The sequence below is a fragment of the Eriocheir sinensis genome, chromosome 23, assembly GCF_024679095.1.
Source record: "Eriocheir sinensis breed Jianghai 21 chromosome 23, ASM2467909v1, whole genome shotgun sequence".
Taxonomy (NCBI): Eukaryota; Metazoa; Arthropoda; class Malacostraca; order Decapoda; family Varunidae; genus Eriocheir; species Eriocheir sinensis.
In genome coordinates this window covers 15,698,271-15,718,209 of record NC_066531.1, presented here as the reverse complement: position 1 = coordinate 15,718,209, position 19,939 = coordinate 15,698,271, and the positions used below count along the sequence as shown (strand labels likewise).

At 44.4% G+C, this 19,939-nt stretch overlaps 2 protein-coding genes across 6 annotated transcripts in view; one reads left to right on the top strand and one right to left on the bottom strand.

Moving 5' to 3' along the window:
- LOC127002507 (uncharacterized) overlaps nt 1-19,939 on the top strand; it is a 173,482-nt gene that overhangs the window by 31,373 nt on the left and 122,170 nt on the right. The gene's annotated exons all lie outside the window — the stretch shown is intronic.
- Nucleotides 13,154-18,689, bottom strand: LOC127002506 (uncharacterized). 2 transcript variants are annotated; one of them, XM_050868554.1, is made up of 4 exons: nt 18,591-18,689; nt 17,897-17,989; nt 13,965-14,077; nt 13,154-13,609 (listed from the first exon to the last, which is right to left on the bottom strand). In XM_050868554.1, exons 1-4 carry the CDS (start codon nt 18,670-18,672, stop codon nt 13,529-13,531), a joined length of 369 nt encoding a protein of 122 aa, XP_050724511.1. In that variant the 5' UTR covers nt 18,673-18,689; the 3' UTR covers nt 13,154-13,528. The 2 variants fall into 2 exon arrangements, with proteins under 2 accessions (XP_050724511.1, XP_050724512.1); XM_050868555.1 differs by lacking the exon at nt 17,897-17,989 and having other exon boundaries at nt 18,591-18,688.

The window sequence follows — 19,939 nt, the reverse complement described above, 5'->3', positions numbered from 1 at the left end:
GATAGTTGTTTGGAAGATTGTGTCGAGTGGATAGGTGGATAAACTGTGTTTTTGGGGCGTTGAAGGACACCAGGTTCTTCTTGCCCCAATCGGGAATAATAGTAAGGTCTGAGGCTAAGCGTTCTGCAGCCTCCAGCCTTGAGTCGTTAAGTTCCTGTAGGGTGGGTCTTCTATTAAAGGAAGTTGAGTAATGCAGAGTGGAATCATCGGCGTAGGAATGGACAGGACAGTTCGTTTTGGAAAGAAGATCATCAATGAACAACAGAAAAAGAATGGGAGATAGGACAGAACCTTGTGGGACACCACTGTTAATAGATTTAGGGGAAGAACAGTGACCGTCTACCACGGCAGAAATAGAACGGTCAGAAAGGAAACTGGAGATAAAGGTACAGAGAGAAGGATAGAAACCGTTGGAGGGTAGTTTGGAAAGCAAAGATTTGTGCCAGACCCTATCAAAAGCTTTTGATATGTCCAGCGCAATAGCAAAAGTTTCACCGAAACAGCTAAGAGAGGATGACCAAGACTCAGTTAAGAAGGCTAGGAGATCACCAGTAGAACGCCCCTTGCGGAACCCATACTGGCGATCAGATAGAAGGTCAGAAGTGGAAAGGTGCTTTTGAATCTTCCGGTTAAGGATTGATTCAAAAGCTTTAGTTAGACAAGAAAGTAAAGCTATAGGACGGTAGTTTGAGGGATTGGAGCGGTCACCCTTCTTAGGTACAGGCTGTATGAAGGCATACTTCCAGCAAGAAAGAAAGGTAGATGTTGACAGGCAGAGGCGAAAGAGTTTCACCAGGCAGGGTGACAGCACGAAGGCACAGTTTTTAAGGACAATAGGAGGCACTCCATCAGGTCCATAAGCCTTCTGAGGATTGAGGCCAGAGAGGTCATAGAAAACATCATTTTGAAGAATCTTTATAACAGGCATAAAGGAGTCAGAGGGGGGATGAGTAGGAGGAATATGCCCAGAATCGTCCAGAGTGAAGTTTTTAGAAAAAGTTTGAGAGAAGAGTTCAGCCTTAGAGATAGCTGAGACGGCAGTGTTGCCGTCAGGACTGAGGAGTGGAGTGAAAGATGAAGAAGTGAAGTTGGAGGGGATGTTTTTGGCTAGATGCCAGAAGTCACGGGAAGAGTTAGAGAAAGCAAGGTTTTGGCATTTTCTATTAATGAAAGATTTTTTGGTTAGTCGGAGAATAGATTTGACACGATTTCGGGCAGAAATGTAAAGTTCATAATTAGCATTAGTTTGAAGGCTCTGGTACCTTTTGTGAGCTACCTCTCTATCATTGACAGCACGAGAACAAGCGTGATTAAACCAAGGCTTTTTAGCGTGAGGAGTAGAGAAAGAACGAGGAATGTATGCCTCCACTCCAGAGACAATCACCTCTGTGATGCGCTGAGCACACACAGAGGGGTCTCTATTCTGGAAGCAACAATCATTCCACGGGAAATCGGAAAAGTACATCCTCAGGTCGTCCCAGCGAGCTGAAGCAAAATGCCAGAAGCATCGCCTCTTCGGTGGGTCCAGAGGGTGTACAGGAGCAATAGGACAGGATGCAGAAATAAGATTGTGGTCGGAGGAGCCCAACGGAGAGAACAGTTTGACAGAATAAGCAGAAGGGTTTGAGGTAAGGAGGAGGTCTAGAATGTTGAGCCTGTCTCCAAAACGGTCGGGAATATGTGTAGGGTGCTTGACCAACTGCTCTAGGTCGTTGAGGATAGCAAAGTTGTAGGCTTGTTCACCAGGATGGTCAGTGAAAGAGGATGAAAGCCAAAGCTGGTGGTGAACATTGAAATCTCCTAGGATGGAGATGGAAGATTGTGTCGAGTGGATAGGTGGAGAAACTGTGTTTTTGAGGTGTTGAAGGACACCATGTTCCTCTTGCCCTAATCTGAAATAATAGTAAGGTTTGAGGCTAAGCGTTCTGTTGCCTCCTGTTAATAGGTTTAAGGGAAGAACAGTGACCGTCTACCACAGCAGAAATAGAACGGTCAGACAGGAAGCTGGAGATAAAGGTACAGAGAGAAGGATAGAAACCGAAGGAGGGTAGTTTGGAAAGCAACGATTTGTGCCAGACCCTATCAAAAGCTTTTGACATGTCCAGCGCAATAGCAAAGGTTTCACCGAAACGGTAAGGAGATGATGACCAAGAGTCAGTTAGGAAGGCAAGGAGATCACCAGTAGAACGCCCCTTGCGAAACCCATACTGGCGATCAGATAGAAGGTCAGAAGTGGAAAGGTGCTTTTGAATCTTCCGGTTAAGGATTGATTCAAAAGCTTTAGATAGACAAGAAAGTAAAGCTATAGGACGGTAGTTTGATCGATTGGAACGGTCACCCTTCTTAGGCACAGGCTGTATGAAGGCATACTTCCAGCAGGAAGGAAAGGTAGATGTTGACAGGCAGAGGCGAAAGAGTTTGACCAGGCAGGGTGACAGCTCGGAGGCACAATTTTTAAGGACAATAGGAGGCACTACATCAGGTCCATAAGCCTTCTGAGGATTGAGGCCATAGAAAACATAATTTTGAAGAATCTTTATAACAGGCATAAAAGAGTCAGAGGGGGGATGATTTACATAGATTTACATAGAAAATCAGACCACACAGACCCCATGGTCCAGACTTGGTGGTCTGTCCTTAAACCTAAGTGATTTTACATTAATCAGAAGACTCCAAAACGTTGCATTTCTACTCTAGTTGATATTAAGTTGAAGGAAGTGACGGTCGAGCTTATTTTTGAAGGAGTCAATCGTCTTTCACTGGACCACTGATGATGGGAGCTTATTCCATTCTCGCACTACAACGTTGGTGAAGAAAAATTTGGTGCAGTCTGAATTTACTTGTCTACATCTGAGTTTTACGCCATTGTTCCTCGTGCGCAAAGTGTCATCGATCATAAACAATGTTGATCTGTCTACATTCGTGAAACCATTAAGTATTTTAAAACATTCGATCAGTTTTCCTCGGAGGCGACGTTTCTCAGGAGAGAACATGTTAAGGGTAGAAAGCCTTTCTTCGTAGGATTTGTTGCGCAAGGAAGGGATAATTTTCGTTGCCCGACGCTGAACACCTTCTAATTTAGCAATATCCTTTGCATGGTGGGGAGACCAAAACTGTACCGCATATTCCAAGTGGTGTCTGACTAAACTGTTGTAGAGCGGGAGTATTACATCTTTATTCTTAAATAAAAAGTTTCTTTTAATGAAGCCCAACATTCTGTTCGCTTTATTTGCTGCATCGATGCATTGCTGTGAGAATTTGAGGTTTGACGCGATTTTGACCCCCAAGTCCTTGACGCATTGAACGCTTTTGAGTTTAACGCCGCGCATTTCGTAATCAAACTTCTTATTCCTCGTTCCAACTTGAAGGACCTGGCACTTGTCTACGTTAAAGGGCATCTCCCATCTATCCGACCAAGTTGAAATTTTGTGCAAATCCTCTTGGAGGCTTTGCCTGTCTTCGTCAGTGAGAACCGAGTTACCAATCTTTGTGTCGTCTGCAAATTTACTAATGCGGTTATTGAGTCCAACATCCACGTCGTTGATGTAAATAATGAAGAGCACTGGGCCAAGAACCGAGCCCTGACGGACGCCACTAGTGACCGGCGCCCACTCTGAGTTAAATCCGTCAATCACTACTCTTTGTTGTCTGTTGCTCAACCAATTCGCGATCCATTGGTTTACCTGACCGTCAATACCTATTTGCTTTAATTTGTAAAGTAATTTATGATGCGGGACTTTATCAAACGCTTTCTGGAAATCAAGATAGACTACGTCCAGTGATTTGGTTACGTCATAAACAGTGAAGAGGTCGTTATAAAAGGTTAATAGATTTGATAGGCAGGATCTTTTGTTTCGGAAGCCATGTTGTGAGTCCCCAATTAATGAGTGGCTTTCAAGGTAACTCACAATTTTGTCTCTAATTATGCCCTCAAGTAGCTTACCTACAACCGAAGTTAGACTAATGGGCCTGTAATTACCTGGTACTTTTTTGTCTCCTTTCTTAAAAATCGGTGTCACGTTAGCCTTTTTCCAATCTGAAGGGACAATGCCTTGTCGCAAGGACATATTGAATACGGTTGTGAGGGAGGAGAGTATTTCGCTCTTTGTTTCTTTCAGCAGAGTTGGATATACTTTATCAGGTCCAGGACTTTTATTTGTTTTAAGTGATTTGAGGGCTTTAAGGACTTCATCGGGTTTTATTTCAAAGTTAGACAATGCATGCTCGGGATTTACATTAGTACTGGTGTTGGTGGTGGTGGTGGGAGGACTGTTATTATTAAACACCGAGGAAAAGTAATTATTTAATAGGTTTGCAACGTGTTGGCTGTCGCTGTTTGTTAAAGGTCCAATTCCACTTCTGATCGCCTTTCTGTTGTTTATGTAACTGAAGAAGGATTTCGGATTATTTTTACAGTTGGCTGCAATATTTTCTTCATATCTACGCTTTGCCTGATGCACTAATCTTTTTACTCGTCGCCTTGCATCATTGTAAAGTCTAATGTTTTCGGGCGTGCTTTGGTCTTTCTTTAACCTGTAAGACAATTTTCTCTCCTTGACTGAGTGTTTAATTTCGCTATTAAACCACGGTGGACTTTTATTAGTGTTAATTCGCTTCTCGCACAAGGGTACAAATGTGTCCTGCTGAGTGAGTAAGTGATTTTTAAAGTTTAGCCAGGCGTCCTCTGCATTGCCGTCATCTGATAGTTGCATATCTATTAGTTTTCGTCGGATTTCTACGAAGTTGGCTCTTTTGAAATTGGGCACCTTAACTTTATTTTCAGTCACCGATGTTTGAGCTCTAATGTCAACGCGCACTAGTTTATGATCGCAGGAACCGAGGTGTTCTCCTACCGTGACATTACTGACTAGGTTATCTTGGGTCGCTATAACAAGGTCAAGTATGTTATTTTGTCGAGTTGGTTCAGAAACCATTTGGCTTAGATAATTTTCCTCTAGAAATTCGATCATTCTATGGGACTCACCTTCTGTACCCGACAGTGTCGCCCAGTCGATATGGGGGAGGTTAAAGTCTCCTAGTATCAGTGAGTCGCTATTATTAAGTGACTGCCTTAAGACGCTGTACATTTCAAGATCGCCATCAAGTGATTGCCCCGGAGGCCTGTAAGTGACAGATATATTTAAATTGACTTTTGCAATGTTTACTCGCACGCACAAATGTTCAACGTTACTGTTTCTTGGTGTTTTGTCAGTAGGTTGCAAGTAGCTTTTGACAAAAAGGGCGACACCACCCCCTCTACGGTTTACACGATCATTGTTGAAGAATCTGTAGCCATCTATGTTGTATTCGGAACTTAAATCAATATTAGTGGTGTCAATAAATGTTTCGGTTATAGCAATTACGTCAAAGTTTTCTGTCAAAGCAAGACATCGCAGTTCATCAAACTTGTTTCTTAGGCTACGCGCATTGAGTAGGAGGAATATGCCCAGAATCGTCCAGAGTGGCGTTTTTAGAAAAAAAGTTTGAGAGAAGAGTTCAGCCTTAGAGATAGATGAGACGGCAGTGTTGCCGTCAGGACTGAAGAGTGGAGGGAAATATGAAGAAGTGAAGTTGGAAATGTTTTTGGCTAGATGCCAGAAGTCACGGGAAGAGTTAGAGAAAGCAAGGTTTTGGCATTTTCTATTATTGAAAGAGTTTTTGGTTAGTCGCAGAATAGATTTGGCACGATTCCGGGCAGAAATGTAAAGTTCATGGTTAGCATTAGTTCGAAGGCTCTGGTACCTTTTGTGAGCTGCCTCTCTATCATTGACAGCACGAGAACAAGCGTGATTAAACCAAGGCTTTTTAGCTTGAGGAGTAGAGAAAGTACGTGGTATGTATGCCTCCATTCCAGAGACAATCACCTCTGTGATGCGCTGAGGACACACAGACGGATCCCTATCCTGGAAGCAATAATCATTCCACGGGAAATCGGAAAAGTACATCCTCAGGTCGTCCCACCGAGCTGAAGCAAAATGCCAGAAGCATCGCCTCTTCGGTGGGTCCAGAGGGTGTACAGGAGCGATAACACAGGATACAGAAATAAGATTGTGATCGGAGGAGCCCAACGGAGAGAACAGTTTGACAGAATAAGCAGAAGGGTTAGAGGTAAGGAAGAGGTCTAGAATGTTGGGCCTGTCTCCAAGACGGTCGGGAATACGTGTAGGGTGCTGGACCAACTGCTCTAGATCGTTGAGGATAGCAAAGTTGTAGGCTTGTTCACCAGGCTGGTCAGTGAAAGAGGATGAAAGCCAAAGCTGGTGGTGAACATTGAAATCTCTTAGGATGGACATTTCAGTGAAGGGAGAGTGGGTCAAGATGTGCTCCGCTTTAGGGTTCAAGTAGTCAAATAATTTTACATAGTTAGTAGAGTTAGGTGAGAGATAAACAGCACAGTTGTATTTTATAATAGAATGACAATGAAGTCTTAGCCAGATGGTGGAAAATTCTGAAGAATCACGAGAGCAAGTGATGTCGTTGCTCACGTAGGCGCAACATCCAACTTTGGATTGAAATTAAGGATAGAGATAGTAGGAGGGAACATAGTTGATATTGCTGTCAGTAGCCTCAGAAACCTGTGTTTCGGTGAGGAAGAGAAGGTGAGGTTTAGAGGAAGAGAGATGGTGTTCCACTGAATGAAAATTAGAAGGAAGACCGCGAATGTTGCAGAAATTGAGAAGAAAGAGGTTTGAGGAGTTATCAAGACACTTCTCGGGTCGGCAGCCAGAAGGGGAGTCCTCCCTGGGGGAATTTGTGGTCTCCCCCACAGGCGGAGAATCGGAGGCAAGGTGGAGGTGCTTCATTTTGAAATTTGAATTTTGGGAAAAGGTGGATAAGTTGTGTGAATGTAATGTGGTGTGGATAGAGAGAGGAGATGTCTTTAGAGAGCATGCTGAACTACTCGCTGGTGTTGGTGAGACAATAGGGAAACGGTTAGTGAGGACATGGGAAGGGTTTTTGGAGGGCTTCAGCTCCCTTCTCACCTCCCATATATATCTCACCGGGAGTGGCTTGCGCCCGTTCGGTAGATGTCCTCCTACCTAATCCAGCCTGTCTCAGTTTGTCTCTCTTGTTACTCATTTATCTTCCACTGTCTGTCCTCGTCCTCCTATTGTTAACTCATACATATTGTTTACTACACACACTAACATTTATATGTCATCTACACCATACACACGCATACACACACAAACACCTTTTCTATTTATTTTGTTTGTTCTTATCACCTGTACGATTTTTATGTCAATAATAAAGCCTGACGGATATTGACTTTCTCTATCCATGAACCAATTAGCACGTAGAACACTCCCTACCGGCTACACGTGTAGGGTGCTGAACCAACTGCTCTAGGTCGTTGAGGAGGGCACATTTGTAGGCTTGTTCACCAGGCTGGTCAGTGAAAGAGGATGAAAGACAAAGCTGGTGGTGAACATTGAAATATCCCAAGATGGAGATTTCAGTGAAGGGAGAGTGGGTCAAGATGTGCTCCACTTTAGAGTTCAAGTAGTCAAAGAATTTTACATAGATAGTAGAGTTGGGTGAGAGATAAACAGCACAGATGTATTTAATAATAGTATGACAATGAAGTCTTAGCCAGATGGTGGACAATTCAGAAGAGTCAAGGTCGTGGGCACGAGAGCAAGTGATGTTGTCGCGCACGTAGACGCAACATCCAGCTTTGGATTGAAATTTAGGATAAAGATAGTAGGAGGGAACAGAGTAGAGATTGCTCTCAGTATCCTGAGAGACCTGTGTTTCGGTGAGGAAGAGAAGGTGAGGTTTAGAGGAGGAGAGATGGTGCTCCACAGAATGAAAATTAGTATCCTACATATCATGAATATGAAATATAAGTACTTAGCTACAAAATAACATATACAAGATGTCATTGTGGTTAATGCTGTCCATATGTTTGTCAACAAATGATGGACGATGGACTGACGGAGTGGATCATCCATGCCGAGCGGCCGCTATTTCGCTGACGTCATTTTGAGGTCATTATTACATAAGAACATAAGAACGCAGGAGTCTGCAAGAGGCCGGTAGGCCTGTACGAGGCAGCTCCTTTGACCCTAAGCTCCCGTGTATCTAACCCCACCTAATATCGCTGTCCATGAATTTATCTAGTCTATTTTTGAATGTGACAATTGTATTGGCACTCACCACATGACTGCTAAGCCTATTCCACTCAGCCACCACCCTGTTAGTAAACCAATTTTTGCCTATGTCCCTGTTGAATCTGAATTTATCCAGTTTAAACCCGTTACTTCGTGTCCTACCCGGTTCTCTTACCAACAAAACCTTATGAATGTCTCCCTTATTAAAGCCCTTCATCCATTTATAAACCTCGATCATGTCTCCACGCACCCTTCGCCTTTCTAGAGAATGCAAGTTTAACTGTTTGAGTCTTTCCTCGTATGGCAAGTTTCTCAACCCCTGAATCATCTTAGTCATCCTCCTCTGCACCGATTCTAACATTTTGATATCCATTCTATAGTAGGGTGACCAGAACTGAACCGCATAGTCAAGATGAGGTCTAACTAATGCTAAATATAGTTTGAGGAAGACTTCGGGGCTTCTGTTACTTACGCTCCTTGAAATAAATCCCAGTACCCTATTAGCTCGATTTCTAGCTTGAATGTATTGTGCCCTTGGACGGAGATCAGAGCTCACTAAGACCCCTAAATCCCTCTCGCACCCAGACCTACTTATGAGAGTGTCATTTAAGCAATAGTTATGTGAGGGGTTGTTCCTACCTACACTCAGAATACTGCACTTCCCTACATTGAACTCCATCTGCCATTTATCCGCCCAGTCATATAATCTGTTGAGTTCACCTTGGAGAATACTAGCGTCCTGATCCGACTCAATTACTCTACCGATCTTGGTATCATCTGCAAATTTACTAACATCACTACTAATTCCTGTGTCTAAGTCATTGATATAAATAATAAACAAAAGTGGACCCAATACCGAACCTTGTGGGACCCCACTCGTAACACATCCCCAGTCAGATCTTTTACCATTGATTTGCACTCTTTGCTTCCTAGTGCTAAGCCACGCCTTGACCCTGTTCAAAACTTTACCCTCTACACCGTGAGCCTGCAATTTAAGCAACAGTCGTTGGTGAGGAACTTTGTCAAACGCTTTACTAAAATCAAGATAGATTACATCATAATTTTCATCTCTGTCAACCGCCTCAAATACTTTATTGTAGAAGGACAAGAGATTGGTGAGGCATGACCTACCTTTTGTGAACCCATGCTGCGAGTCGTGAATTAAGCTATGTTTCTCTAAATGCTCCCGAATGTTCCTGGCTATTATGGACTCCAGCATCTTCCCTATAACCGATGTTAAGCTAATTGGGCGATAGTTTGAAGCAACTGACCTGTCCCCCTTTTTAAAAATCGGCGTCACATTAGCTAATTTCCATAGGCTCGGCACATAGCTAGTATTTACCGACATCTTAAAGATGTCGGTTAGTTAGTTAGGATTATTATCGTCGACGGATCCGTCAAAACAGAATAGTGGGAACCTCGCCTTAGTCATTTCCCTCACCTCCTTCCTTTCCTCCATCCCCTCCTTTCCTCCCTTATTATTTCTCTCTCTCACCTTCCTTTACTTACACCCCTCTCTCCCTCTTATCACCTCCCTTACTCCTTACCTCCCTCCATCCCCTCCTTTCCTCCCTTATTTTTTCTCTCCCTCACCTTCCTTTACTTACACCCCTCTCTCCCTCTTATCACCTCCCTTACTCCTTACCTCCCTCCATCCCCTCCTTTCCTCCCTTATTCTCTCTCTCCTCCCTTTCACTCCATCCCCTTCTTTCTCTCCCTCTCCCCTCCCTTCTCTTCCATCTTCTCTCCTCCCTTACTCTTTCTCTCCCTCTCCTTTCTTTTCCTCATCTCCCCCCTTCCCAGTTCCCACCTCCCTCCTCCCTTACATTCTCTCCCTCTCCTCCCTTACTCTTTCTCAGTCACGTTGTTTTGTTTTTAGGTGAGCCGAGTACCGCCGCGCCCCCCCCCCCCCCAACGTCCCACTTTGACCCGCTCTATTGTTATATATCTCCATTATTTCTATCTCCCTTCCTTCTGTTTCCTCTATTCCTTCTTTCCTCTTCTTTATTCTTCTGCAATTCTCTCCTTTCTCCTTCTTTTTATTTTCTCTTCTTCCTCTCTTCTCCTTTATCACACTTCTCATGTTACTGTTATTGTAATTATTATTATTATTATTATTATTATTATTATTATTATTATTATTATTATTATTATCATCATTATTATCTCTCTCTCATATAGAAGAAGAAGAAAAGTATTAAAACAAGAAGAAGAAAAAAACAACCCCTATCTGTGGAAAATTATTATAATTGGTTTCATGCACTAAATTAATGTTCCTTCCTTTACTGTTTTCTATTATCATATTACGAGTCTTATCATTTCCTCCACTGCATGAATATTGCACACATGTTTCTTGTATTAATTGAAAATCACACATTATGCGCTAACCACTCTTGCAGGAAGGCTGTTACAGTGGTGGACGACTCAATTCGAGGAATGAAGGAAGGAGGGAGGGAGGGAGGGGGCGGGAGAGCAATTAATTATCTTCTTTATTTTTGTTCCATATCTCATAATAAAAGGGTGTCGATCCAGTGCAGATGTAGCTAACAGATGTGGAGTAAAGGACCTGCATGGAAACAGTGCTCAGAAGGGAAAGACTCCGATGGTTTGGACATGTAAAGAGAGCAGGGGAGGACACAGTGCTGGGAGTTGTGGAGAGAATGGTAAGATAGGGTGTCCGGTGCAGATGTAGCTTACAGATGTGGAGTAGAGGACCTGGAAACAGTTTCTTTTTTTTCTTTTTTACATGTGACCTAAAGCGCCGGTAGGCTTTTTTTTATTAGGGACCTGATGGTGGGCCCGAGCCCGTTATGGCGCAGACAATTGTTTATAGTGGCGCAATTATTATTGGCTCATGCTGCCCCCCGGAGATCATTCTTGATTTCACTTGCATAGCTTCTTCTAGAGTCCGGGTTGGTGGATAGTCTTCAGGACAGCATGTGGGTAGTCTTAGGCCCCTCGGCGGTGACTGAATCCCAGGTGGTTAGCGGCGGATTCGAACCCTCATCATCATCAACCCTGCGAATGCGGGGCCGGTACGCTAACCACTCCGCCACCACCTCATAAACATGGAAACATGGAAATGCAGGCAACAGAAAGCCTATTGGCTCATTACGAGGTTGCCGGCTTTGGTGATTTAATCTGCTCGACAGCCACTTGGGGCCTGGGGAGCAGATGAAAGCACCTCGACATTGACGAGCAGATGAAAGCACCTCGGTATTGAGGAGCAGATGAAAGCACCTCAATATTCAGTTTACTCCCGACGCAGCGAAGTGAAAGTCGATTCTATATTTGAAGGAGTTAATAGTATTCGCATTTACTAATTCTGAAGGAAGATTGTTCCAGTGACGGATGACTCGGTTTAAAAAGAAACTCCTTCCGATGGGAAAGACTCCGATGGTTTGGACATGAGGAGAGCAGGGGAGGATACAGTGCTGGGAGGTTTGGAGAGATTGGCAAGACAGGGTGCCCAGTGCAGATGTAACTAACAGATGTGGAGTAGAGGACCTGGAAACAGTGCTCAGAAGGGAAATACTCCGATGGTTTGGACATGTGAAGGGAGCAGGGGAGGATACAGTGCTGGGAGTTGTGGAGAGATTAGCAAGACAGGGTATCTAGTGCAGCTAGATGTGGCTAACATATGTGGAGTAGAGAACCTGGAAACAGTGCTCAGAAGGGAGACTCCTATAGTTCGGACATGTGAAAAGCAGGGGAGGATACAGTGCTGGGAGTTTTGGAGAGATTGAAAGTAAAAGGAAGGAGACCAGTTGGTAGACCTAGGAAAAGGTGGAGAAGGTGTATACAGGAAGACTTGGCAGTGATGGGATTGGATGAGCATCAGGCAGAAGACAGAGCAGAATAGAGGAGACCCATTCAGCGTCCAACCGCTCAGGAAGAGTGAAAACGGACATTAAACGAAATTATGATGATGATGATTTATCATAAAAGAAGAAGAAAAGAACAGAACTAAGAACATTAAGTGACCTTGGATACGTTCAGTTCACTCCCGACGCAGTAAAGTTACTGTCAGTGGAAATGGAGTTGATCGTTTCCGCACTGACTACTTCTGCGGGGAGGCTGTTCCAGTGGCGGACGATTCTGTTCGAGGAAGGAAGTATGGAGGAGGGAGGGATGGGAGCGAGAGTTTTTATTCTTTTCGTTAATCTTTGTTCTCTCGTTCCATCTCATCCTTCCACATGCTCACTGCCACATATACTTCACTGCTCTATTACTTAACTTTACTTTCAGATCATTTCACTTTACTTTCAGATTAAATAAGTTAACTTCCTCTGCATTGCGCCACGTAGGGCTACAGCAGACGCTTTTAAAATTAGGAACAGCAGACGCTTTTAAAATTAGGAACAGCAGACGCATTATAAATTAGGAACAGCAGACGCATTATACATTAGGAACAGCAGACGCATTTAAAAGTAGGAACATCAGACGCATTATAAATTAGGAACAGCAGACGCATTTAAAATTAGGAAGAGTAATCACTTAAATTAACTTGAGAAACAAAGATTAACATGATTCTGAGGGGAAGTAGGCACCCGTTTATTATATATACACATGTCTGTGCATCATCAAGACCCCAAGACCCAGACCAAGCATTCCTAAACGTATACTATAGTCGCAGCACAAGAGTCTGAGGTCTTCGTTATCGTGCTCTGGCAACTTGCCATTACACATGCACACACACATACAGCTACATAATCAGCGACCTTATTTTTTTTTTACAACAGAGGAGTGGCCGAAAGATAGAGAAGAGCTGTGTGGGTGGAGCCCCCCACACGTGCGATGCATACTCCATACGAGGGCGGACAAGGCCCTTGTATATGGATAGCAGCGGTGCGGGGCAGAAGAACTGGAGGAGACGATACAGAACGCCCAACCTCGAGGAAGCTGATTTAGTGAGAGAAGAGATGAAAAGTTTCCAGTTAAGATTTTGAGTTAAGGGTAGACCGAGGATATTTAGTTCTGAAGAATTGTAAGGTGACAGCTGAGTGTAGTTGAAGAATGGGGGATAGGTGTTTGGAAGATTGTGTCGAGTTGAAAGGTGGATAAATTGGGTTTTTGAGGCATTGAAGGACACAAAAACCCAAAGGTTCCTTTTATCCCAATCGGAGATGATAGCAAGGTCTGAGGTTAAGGATTCTGCAGCCTCAGTCTTAACTAAAACACATTTTTACGACAATTTCAATAATATGATTAATACTGACAAATGTGCCCTATGCGTAGACTATCATATAACATCGTAGACGCCATGACGCCAGGTTGCCAGAGCACGATAATTCACACCTCAGTCTCGGGTGCCGCGACGAAAGCCAAGGCTGTTACACAGAGACAGCCTTGGCACAGCACCACTATAACTCCTCCTCTTCATCTCTCTCCTTTCCCTTCCCTCCTCTTCCTCCTCACTCAGGCTTAGTGATGCGGAAGACGAAGACGAGACCCTCCTTGTCACAGAAATAGTTTGGGACGATGCGCCGCTCCACCTGAAGGAATTATGACCATCATTTCAAATACGTGACCTCCCCCTGGCCAGCTCCTGACCATCTCCTTATACCAGAATGTCGTGACAGGCGCCCATACAGTGAACAGCCCCGCCAGACAGAAACCTTGATTAAAGTAAATGTTTTCTTGTACCAACGTTGCCAGATAGTTGTACTCAGCCTCTTATATATTTACCAACTTCCGACTTCAAATATGTCTCCTGGGGCTCAATAACTAGATTCATTTATATCTATCGTTAAAATAGTTAATTCCTGATGCTTCTTGGCAATAGTTAGGTGTCAAAAAACGGTAAATACTATGCTCTGAGTACGATAATCTGGCAACGGTGCTCCCTACCTTCTTCCACTTCCCGTCCGCCTCCAGCTGGTCCATGTAAGGCTCCAGCTTGTCCTTGTAGGAAGGCACGGTCTGTAGGAACTCATGGCGCATCACGATGATCACGAAGCCTCCTGGAGTGCCGGAGAGGAGGAAATCAGTTAATCATTGGGGCATACGCTAGGGGGCTCGTCGTCTAGCCCACCCTAGGGAGACCGCCTCAAGGTTTACTCCAGGCATATATGAAGTCTCTATGTAGGCTCTTTCCAGTCCTAAACGGCGCCTAAGTTCGCCCGTTTGAAAGGCCTCTCGTAAAAGTTGCTGGGATTATCATGAACTGTTTTGCGATCCAATAGTAGGAGTAGGTAGGAAGACACCTACCGAACGGGCGTGACCTACTCTCGGTGAGGATATATGGGAAGCGAGGAGGGTGCTGAAGCCCTCCAAAGACCATGTCCTCACTAACCGTTTCCCTTTTGTCTCATCAACACCAGAGAGCAGTTCAGCATGCTCTCTAAAGACAGTTCCTCTCTCTTTCTACACAACACTACATTCACACAACACACCTTTTCACAAAATTCAAAATTCAAAATGGCGAAAAATAACAATGCCTCGGAGTCCCCGCCTGGGGGGGGACCATAAATTTCCCTTCTGGCTGCCGACTTGAGAGGTGTCCTGATAACTCCTTGAACCTCCTCCTTATCAATTTCTGCAACATTCCTGGTCTTCGTTCTAATTTTCATACTGTAGAACACCATCTCTCCTCCTCTAAACCTTATTTTCTCTTCCTCACCGAAACACAGGTTACTGAGGCTACTGACAGAAACTTCTACTCTGTTCCCTCCTACTATCTCTATCCTAAATTTTAATCCTAAGCTGGATGTTGAGCCTACGTGCGCAACGACATCACTTGCTCTCGTGCCCACGACCTTGACTCTTCTGAATTTTCCACCATCTGGCTAAGACTTCATTGTCGTTCTATTACTAAATACATCTGTGCTGTTTATCTCTCACCTAACTCTACTAACTATGTAAAATTCTTTGACTATTTGAATTCTAAAGTGGAGCACATCTTGACTCACTCTCCCTTCGCTGAAATCTCCATCATGGGTGATTTGAATGTTCACCACCAGCTTTGGCTCTCATCCTCTTTCACAGACCAGCCTGGTGAACAAGCCTACAACTTTGCTCTCCTCAACGACCTAGAACAGTTGGCTCAGCACCCTACACGTATTCCCGACCGTTTTGGAGACAGGCCCAACATTCTAGACCTCTTCCTTACCTCTAATCCTATTGCTTACTCTGTCAAACTGTTCTCTCCGTTGGGTTCCTCCGACCATAACCTTATTTCTGTTTCCTGTCCTATCGCTCCTGTACATCCTCTGGACCCACCGAAGAGGCGATGCTTCTGGCATTTTGCTTCAGCTCGGTGGGACGACCTTGTTATAATAATTGTAGTATATCAATTGAAAAAAAACACGACAGATAGATCACGCCACCTTGTAGGAATGTCAGCTGTCAGTGTTTACCATCTCAGTTTGTATACAAAGCATTTCATCAAGCTTAGAGGTCACCTTGACATACGTGACCAATTGTAACTTCATTATTTTCCACTCTGAAACTCATCACTCCTTCGAGAGAGCTCGCACGACACACACCTAGCGTCTCGTCTCTCTCACCCACGCTACGCTGTATCTTAGGTTAAGAATATATTTCTTCTAAGACAGCAAGAGTTTCTCTTCACGCCCGCAAGTCCCCGCAACCAAGCGTTACACCGTTACAACCTGAGGATGTACTTTTCTGATTTCCCGTGGAATGATTACTGCCTCCAGGAGAGAGACCCCTCTGTGTGTGCCCAGCGCATCTCAGAGGTGATTGTCTCTGGAATGGAGGCATACATTCCACGTTCTTTTTTTACTCCTCATACTAAAAATCCTTGGTTTAATCGTGCTTGTTCTCGTGCTATTAACGATAAAGAGGCAGCTCACAAAAAGTTCCAGAGCCTTCGAACTCCCGCTAACTATAGCTTTTAAATTTCAGCCCGGAATCGGGCCAAATCTATTCTCTGACTTACCAAAACTGCTTTAATCAATAGAAAATGTCAACACCTTGCTTCTTCTAATTCTTCTCGTGACTTCTGGCATCTAGCCAAAAATGTCTCCTCCAATTTCACTTCTTACTGTTTCCCTCTTTTCCTTAACCCTGACGGCAGCACTGCCGTCTCATCTGTCTCTAAGGCTCAGACTTTCTGTAAGAACTCCACCCTGGACGATTCTGGGCATATTCCTCTTACTCACCCCCGCTCTGACTCCTTTATGCCCGTTATTAAGATTCTTCCAAATGATGTTTTCTATGCCCTCTCTGGCCTCAACTCTCAGAAGGCTTATGGACCTGATGGAGTGCCTCTTATTGCCCTTAAAAACTATACTTCCGTGCTGACACCCTGCCTGGTCAAACTCTTTCGTCTCTGCCTATCAATATCTACCTATCCTTCCTGCAGGAAGTATGCCTTTGTACAGCCTGTGCCTAAGAAGGGTGACCGTTCCAATCCCTCAAACTACCGCCCTATAGCTTTACTCTTATGTACATTTAAAGGTTTTGAATCAATCCTTAATCTACTGGCGATCTTCTTGCTCCCTTAACTGACTCTTGGTCATCCTCTTTTAGCCATTTCGGTGAAACTTTATCAGTTGCGCTAGACATATTCTAAACTGCCCTCTTTTAGATTCTATCCCTCTCTCTGTTCCTTTATCTCCAGTTTCCTTTCCGGCCGTTGTATCTCTGCGGTGGTAGACGGTCACTGTTCTTCCCCTAAACCTATCAACAGTTGTGTTCCACAGGGCTCTGTCCTATCAGCCACTCTCTTCTTGTTATTCATCAATGATCTTCTTTCAATAACAAACTGTCCTGTCCACTCATACGCCGACGACTCCACTCTGCATTATTCAACTTCTTTCAATAGAAGCCCATCCCAACAGGAAGTACACGACTCCAGACTGGAGGCTGCAGAACGCTTAACCTCACACCTTCCAATCATTTCCGATTGGGGTAGAAGAAACCTTGTGTCCTTCAATGCCTCAAAAACTCAATTTCCCCACCTATCAGCTCGACACAATCTTCCAAACACCTATCCGCTATTCTTCAACAACACTCAGCTGTCACCTTCTTCAACACTAAATATCCTCGGTCTATTCTTAACTCAAAATCTCAACTGGAAACTTCATATTTCCACTCTCGCTAAATCAGCTTCCTCGAGGTTGGGCGTTCTGTATCGTCTCATCCAGTTCTTCTCCCCCGCACAGTTGCTGTCCATATACAGGGGCCTTGTCCGCCCTCGTATGGAGTATGCATCTCACGTGTGGGGGGGAGGGTGCTCCACTCACACAGCTTTTCTGGACAGCGTGAAGTCTAAGGCTCTTCGTCTCATCAGCTCTCCTCTTCCAACTGATAGTTTTCTACCTCTTAAATTCCGTCGCGATGTTGCCTCTCTTTTTATCTTCTATCGCTATTTTCACGCTGACTGCTCTTCTGAACTTGCTAACTGAATGCCTCCTTCCCTCCCGCGGCCCTGCTGCACACGAATTTCTACTCATGTTCATCCCTATACTGTCCAAACCCCTTGTGCAAGATTTAACCAGCATCTTCACTCTTTCATCCCTCACGCTGGTAAACTCTGGAACAATCTTCCTTCATCTGTATTTCCTCCTACTTACGACTTGAACTCTTTCAAGAGGAGGGTATCAGGACACCTCTCCTCCCGAAATTGACCTCTCTTTCGGCCACCTCTTTTGATTTTCTTTTTCTCAGGAGCAGCGAGTAGCGGGCTTTTTTTATATTATTGTTTTTTTTTTTTGTGCCATTGAGCTGTCTCTTTTTTTTGTAAAAACACTTTCACACTCACACTCACTCACGCACGCACGCACGCAGGCACGCAGGCTCACTTACTCATTCACCGTTCTTTGCGACGCGCACAACGTCGTCGAGGCCACTGTGTGAGATGTGACCTTCGCCCATACCGCCCGAGGTGACCACCAGGTCGTATGTGTCTGAGAGAGAGAGAGAGAGAGAGAGAGAGAGAGAGAGAGAGAGAGAGAGAGAGAGAGATGTAAAAGAAAAATACGTATATTAATCTTTACATATGAAACAACAACAATAACAATAATTCCACTCACCCAACTCTCCTGGACAGAGTGGAGTCTAAGGCTCTTCGTCTCATCAGTTATCCTCGTCTTACTGACAACCTTCTACCTCTTAATTAAATTCCGCCGCTATGTTGCCTCTTTTTCTATCTTTTATCGATATCTTCATGATGACTGTTCTTCTGAACTTGCTAACTGCATGCCTCCCTCCCTCCCGCGGCCCCGCTGCACACGACTTTCTACTCATGCTCATCCCTATACTATCCAAAACCCTTATGCAAGAGGTAAACTCTGGAACAACCTTCCTTCGTCTGTATTTCCCCCTGTCTATGACTTGACATATTTCAAGAAGTGTATCAAGACACCTCTCCTCTCGAAATTGACCTCTATTTTGGCTACTCTTTACTTTTATCTTTTATGGGAGCGGCGAGTAGCAGGCTTTTTTTTGTAATCTTCTTGTTGCCCTTGAACCGTGTCCCTTGATGTAAAAAAAAAAAACTACTAATACCTTTGGGCACGGTGGAGTGTCCGCTGCCGATAAACTCCAGGAAGTCGTTGGTATAGATGCCAGTCTCCCGCTGCTTCATCATGCCCTCCGACGGGTCCACAGCGTATATGTGCCTGTGGGAGCGGCTGTAGTAGTTGCAGTAGTAGTAGTAGTAGTAGAAGTTATAGCAGTAGTAGTAGTTGTTGGGAATCCGTAAATTTACCCTACCCAACAGTTAGGTCACTCGCAAAGTGAATAACACACCCGTCAGACAATCCCAAACAAACAAGTGCTTACCAGCTATTAGGTGGTGAAGGTATCCAACAAGCAACTCCAGACAGCCGAACAAATAATAATCCTACCGGATCCGTGTAGTAAAATCTATCTGTCTCAAATAACTGCTGGGGGCACTTAGCTGAGAAGCGGGTTTCAAAAGATATTGTTGTCTCTGAAGTCTCGTTGCCGGGTGTAGTATCCCTCAGTCAGTTAATAGAAGGTACACTGCGTCCGAGTTAATGGGTGGGCTGCAGTGCCTTGGTCTTTACTATGTGAAGGCCGATGGTGGAGTGAGAGAAAACCAACCACGTGGGTCTGAAGCGATATTTTTAATTTCTCTCGCCAGATGGCGTGGCTTTCCTCTCTGTTTCCATCGGTTAAATTATCCTCGCTCTTTAATTTTAATTCAGCAAGAACAATTAGTTATTATTTAATGAAGGAAACACTTCACTATTGTTATTCCTTTCATGGTAAATGTGGTTAGTCTTCAGGCAGTGCATAAGTTGATTCTGTCTCGGTTTGGGAGCCGATGACCGAAGTATTTAACTACCATCCAAGGCTTATTTGAGCTCAAACGATACTCATAGTTGGCTTGAACTCTCGGCCCGAGACTAGTTCCATAGGGGAAATAGTTAATTTGTCTAGTCCCCCGGTTAACTGGCCTAATTCCTAACATAGTATAGCCTATCGATTTTAATTTGAACCCTTGGGCGCCACACAAGGATTCCCCACGAGACCGCGCTGGTGCCACATCACTCCATTACTCTCCTCAGAGAGGGTGGCTATCTCTCTCTCTCCCTCTCTCTCTCTCTCTCTCTCTCTCTCTCTCTCTCTCTCTCTCTCTCTCAATGGCTGCGCAGGGCGGTAGAGAGAGATCTAATAAATTTCTCCATTGTGGCGTAACGTTGAATGGTGCGGCCTGGCGCCTGTTGCCAAGGTCCGTCGGGCGGCAAAGTTGCATGAGCCACGTTGCCAAGTGATATGGAAGGTTTACTGAGTCGTTGTCTTTCCCTCTAATCCCAGGTCGAGTGCCCCAGTCTGCGGGATCTGCGAGAGCAGTACCTCTCCCGGTGTCGTGATGTACATGGGAATTT

Excerpts from the sequence above, each read along its gene's own strand:
- LOC127002506 (XM_050868554.1), bottom strand. The coding sequence starts at position 18,672 with ATGATGAAGCAGCGGGAGACTGGCATCTATACCAACGACTTCCTGGAG. Across the intron at positions 17,990-18,590 it reads ACACTCCACCGTGCCCAAAG|ACACATACGACCTGGTGGTC; the intron begins GTATTAGTAGTT and ends TCTCTCTCTCAG. Across the intron at positions 14,078-17,896 it reads TGTGCGCGTCGCAAAGAACG|GAGGCTTCGTGATCATCGTG; the intron begins GTGAATGAGTAA and ends CCGGCACTCCAG.